Genomic DNA, 3,396 nt, shown 5'->3' on the forward strand with positions numbered 1-3,396 from the left:
AACATCTATGCTAGCACAAATTCATATCATATGTTGTTAGTGAAAAAACATTTTAAAATTCCTAAAAAGAAAGAAATTAAGGCTGGGCTTGGTGGCTCACGCCTATAATCCCAGCACTTCGGGAGGCTGAGGTGGGCAGATCACCAGAGGTCTGGAGTTCGAGATCAGCCTGGTTAACATGGTAAACCCTGTCTCTGCTAAATATACAAAATTAGCTGGGCATGATGGCATGTGCCTGTAATTCCAGCTACTCAGGCGGCTGAGGCAGGAGAATTGCTTAAATCCAGGAGATGGAGGTTGCAGTGAGCCAGGATCGTACTGCTGCACTCCAGCCTGAGCAACAGAGTGAGACTCGGTCTCCAAAAAGAAAAAAAAAAAAAAGAAAGAAATTAAAGATATGTCTTCTGACCTCAAAATAATAAAACTAGAAATTGATAACTAAAAATATGAAGATCAAAAGCCTCAACTAATTTGAAATTTTAAATACAAGGTACTGAGGACAGAAACTAAACTGTAATTATAGATGATTCAGATAATAACTTTAAATGTTATCAAACATTAATTTAAAAAATTGAGTATTCCTTTTATTATTTATTTATGTATTTTTGAGACAGAGCCTGGCCCTCTCACCCGGGCTAGAGTGCAATGGCACAATCTCGGGCTCACTGCAACCTCTGCCTCCTGGGTTCGAGCAATTCCCCTACCTCAGCCTCCTGAGTAGCTGAGACGACAGGCACGCACCACCACACCCGGCTAATTTTTTGCATTTTAGTAGAGATGGGGTTTCACCATGTTGGCCAGGATGGTCTTGATCTCCTGACCTCGTGGTCTGCCCGCCTCAGCCTCCCAAAGTGCTGGGATTACAGGCATGAGCCACCATGCCCAGCCACACCTGGCTGATTTTTGTATTTTTAGTAGAGACGGGGTTTTACCATGTTGGCCAGGCTGGTCTGGAACTCCTGGCCTCAAGTAATCTACCCGCCTAGGCCTCCCAAAGTGCTGGGATTACAGGCATGAGCCACTGCGCTCAGCCGAGTATTCCTTTTAAAAGCTACAAAAATAGTTCCAAGAAAATATTAGGAAAAATTTTAAAAGAGAAATTATTAATTTACAACAAATTTAGGACCGGGGGCGGTGGCTCATGCCTGTAATCCTAGCACTTTGGGAGGTCAAGGTGGGCAGATTGCCTTAGCTCAGGAGTTCGAGACCAGCCTGGGTGACACAGTGAAACCCCGTCTCTACTAAAATACAAAAAATTAGCCAAGCGTGGTGGTAGGCACCTGTAATCCCAGCTACTCAGGAGGCTGAGGCAGGGGAATCACTTGAACCCGGGAGGCGGAGGTTGTGGTAAGCCAAGATTATGCCACTGCACTCCAGCCTGGTGACAGAGCGAGACTCCCTCTCCAAAAAAAAAAAAAAAAAAAATTCAGAACTGATAAAAGCCAGTTATCTGATTTGGAAAACACCATAAAGCAGATGAAATTCAAGTACAGTCTAAAACTACAGACTTAGAACAGATTTTAATTTTTGTTCTTTAAGTAGAGTGGGGGTCTTGCTATATTGCCCAGGCTGGTCTTGAACTCCTGGCCTCAAGTGATCCTACTGCCTCAGCCCCCAAAGCTCTGGGATTACAGGCATGAGCCACTGTGCCCAGCCTTCATTTACTATTATCACTACTGGGACTTCATCAAAGGTACCAATTTAATACTAAGTATACTAAAACTAAGAGATTTCCATAACTGGCAATAACAAGTTAGTGGCAATAACAAGTTAGAATCAGGATAGATATTTCACTCAAAAGAGCAGCAAAAAATATAATATTCACAAGAATTTGACAGAATAATTAAAAATTCTAAATTTCTTCTGGAAGAATAAATGCACAACTGAAGAAACAAAGGGGAGCCAATAGATATATCACAAAGCTAAATTAGTCAAAACTATGGCTGGCATGCATTTATTCATTCAGCAAGTCTTTTTTTTTTTTTTTTTTTTTTTTTTTTGGACTCAGTCTCACTGTGTCGCCCACTCTGGAGCGCAGTGGTTTTTGAGGTCTCTGCCTCCTGGGTTGTAACCTCTGCCTCCTGGGTTTAGGCGATTCTTGTGCCTCAGCCTCCCGAGTAGCTGGGACTACAGGCACGCGCCACTACGCCTGGCTGAGTTTTGTATTTTTGTGGTAGAGATGGGATTTCACCATGTTGGCCAGGCTGGTCTCAAAACTCCCAACGTCAAGCAATTCATCTGTCTCGGCCTCCCAAAGCACTGGGATTATAGGCGTGAGCCACAGCACCTGGCCTGCAATTTTATTTTTGAAAACACTGGTTCGAATGAAACAAAATACCATATCCCACGATTGTCTTTACAAGGTGAATGAATGTGTCTTCTTTGTTTAAGGTCAAGATCCAAAGCTTTGGACAGTGTACTGTACTGTACACAAGCTGACACTCAAAGGAAGATGCGCTTTTGAAGTTCACTTACCAACTTTGAGGAAAGTTTTTAGTTCCAAGGGTCGCAGCACTGGTTGTTTTTCTATACGACCGTAGGTTTCTGCTATGCTCTCTACTTCCACTTTAGGGCATTTAAACAGCTCATAAGTCCCATCTCGGTTCTGGATAAAGCTACGGGTGATTTCCAAGGGCATCTGGACACCAAGACATACCAAAAAAGGGTGAGAGAGAAGACTTTCAAATAGACCAATACCTGGATGACAACAAATCTTTTATTATTCCTTCTTTCTTGTTAAGTATATTCAAATGAATTACAACTTCCCTGTTTTTCAAGAAAATCCTGTCAACAAATCTGCCTTTTCTCCCTTACGTCATTCATGGCTTTCCTTTTTTCTCTAAAATCTTAAATTTCCACCCCAGCCAAACCATATACCAGTTGAACCTCTAACATCTTCATGGGTACATGACTGTTGCTGGCACAGACCTGCTCTAAAATCAGTTTTATTCCTTCCCCTACTGCTCTGCTAGCAGCATTCTTCTCTTAAATTCCTCTGTTCATACACCTACAGTTCACCTCACATCCTGTATGCTTCACACTGTCCTTGGGATTGAGCCAGGCAGAACTGGAACTGGATGCTGTGGTGACCCAAAGCAAATTACAAACTTCTCAGAGCCTGTTTTCTCATGAGCAAAATGCAGTTAATGCCAGGACATGGCTGGGAGGTCAAATGAGGTGATGGAGGTAAGTAATGCCCAACAGTGAGAAGCTCCATGATTGTTAGCTCTCTTCTCCCACAAGCCTGCACCCTAGGTTGCTTCAGTGTCTCCCTAAATGTCATCCATTCCAGGTTAAAAGCTGCCTCTGTGACATCTGCATTTAAAGGAGTTCCTCAAGTACCTTTAATGCCAATACAGTCCTTTTCTAGGGTTCACTTTTTTTTTTTTTTTTTTT

At 42.6% G+C, this 3,396-nt stretch overlaps 1 protein-coding gene across 2 annotated transcripts in view; it reads right to left on the reverse strand.

Moving 5' to 3' along the window:
- Nucleotides 1-3,396, reverse strand: part of LOC105543218 (chromosome unknown open reading frame, human C2orf42) — a 56,738-nt gene that overhangs the window by 11,675 nt on the left and 41,667 nt on the right. For both annotated transcript variants that reach the window (XM_011985030.1, XM_011985031.1), the window contains one exon: nt 2,476-2,638. In XM_011985030.1, coding sequence (XP_011840420.1) covers nt 2,476-2,638 — 163 coding nt within the window. The remainder of the gene's footprint in view (nt 1-2,475; nt 2,639-3,396) is intronic.

This window comes from Mandrillus leucophaeus, unplaced genomic scaffold (assembly GCF_000951045.1).
Source record: "Mandrillus leucophaeus isolate KB7577 unplaced genomic scaffold, Mleu.le_1.0 Scaffold279, whole genome shotgun sequence".
NCBI classification, from domain to species: Eukaryota; Metazoa; Chordata; class Mammalia; order Primates; family Cercopithecidae; genus Mandrillus; species Mandrillus leucophaeus.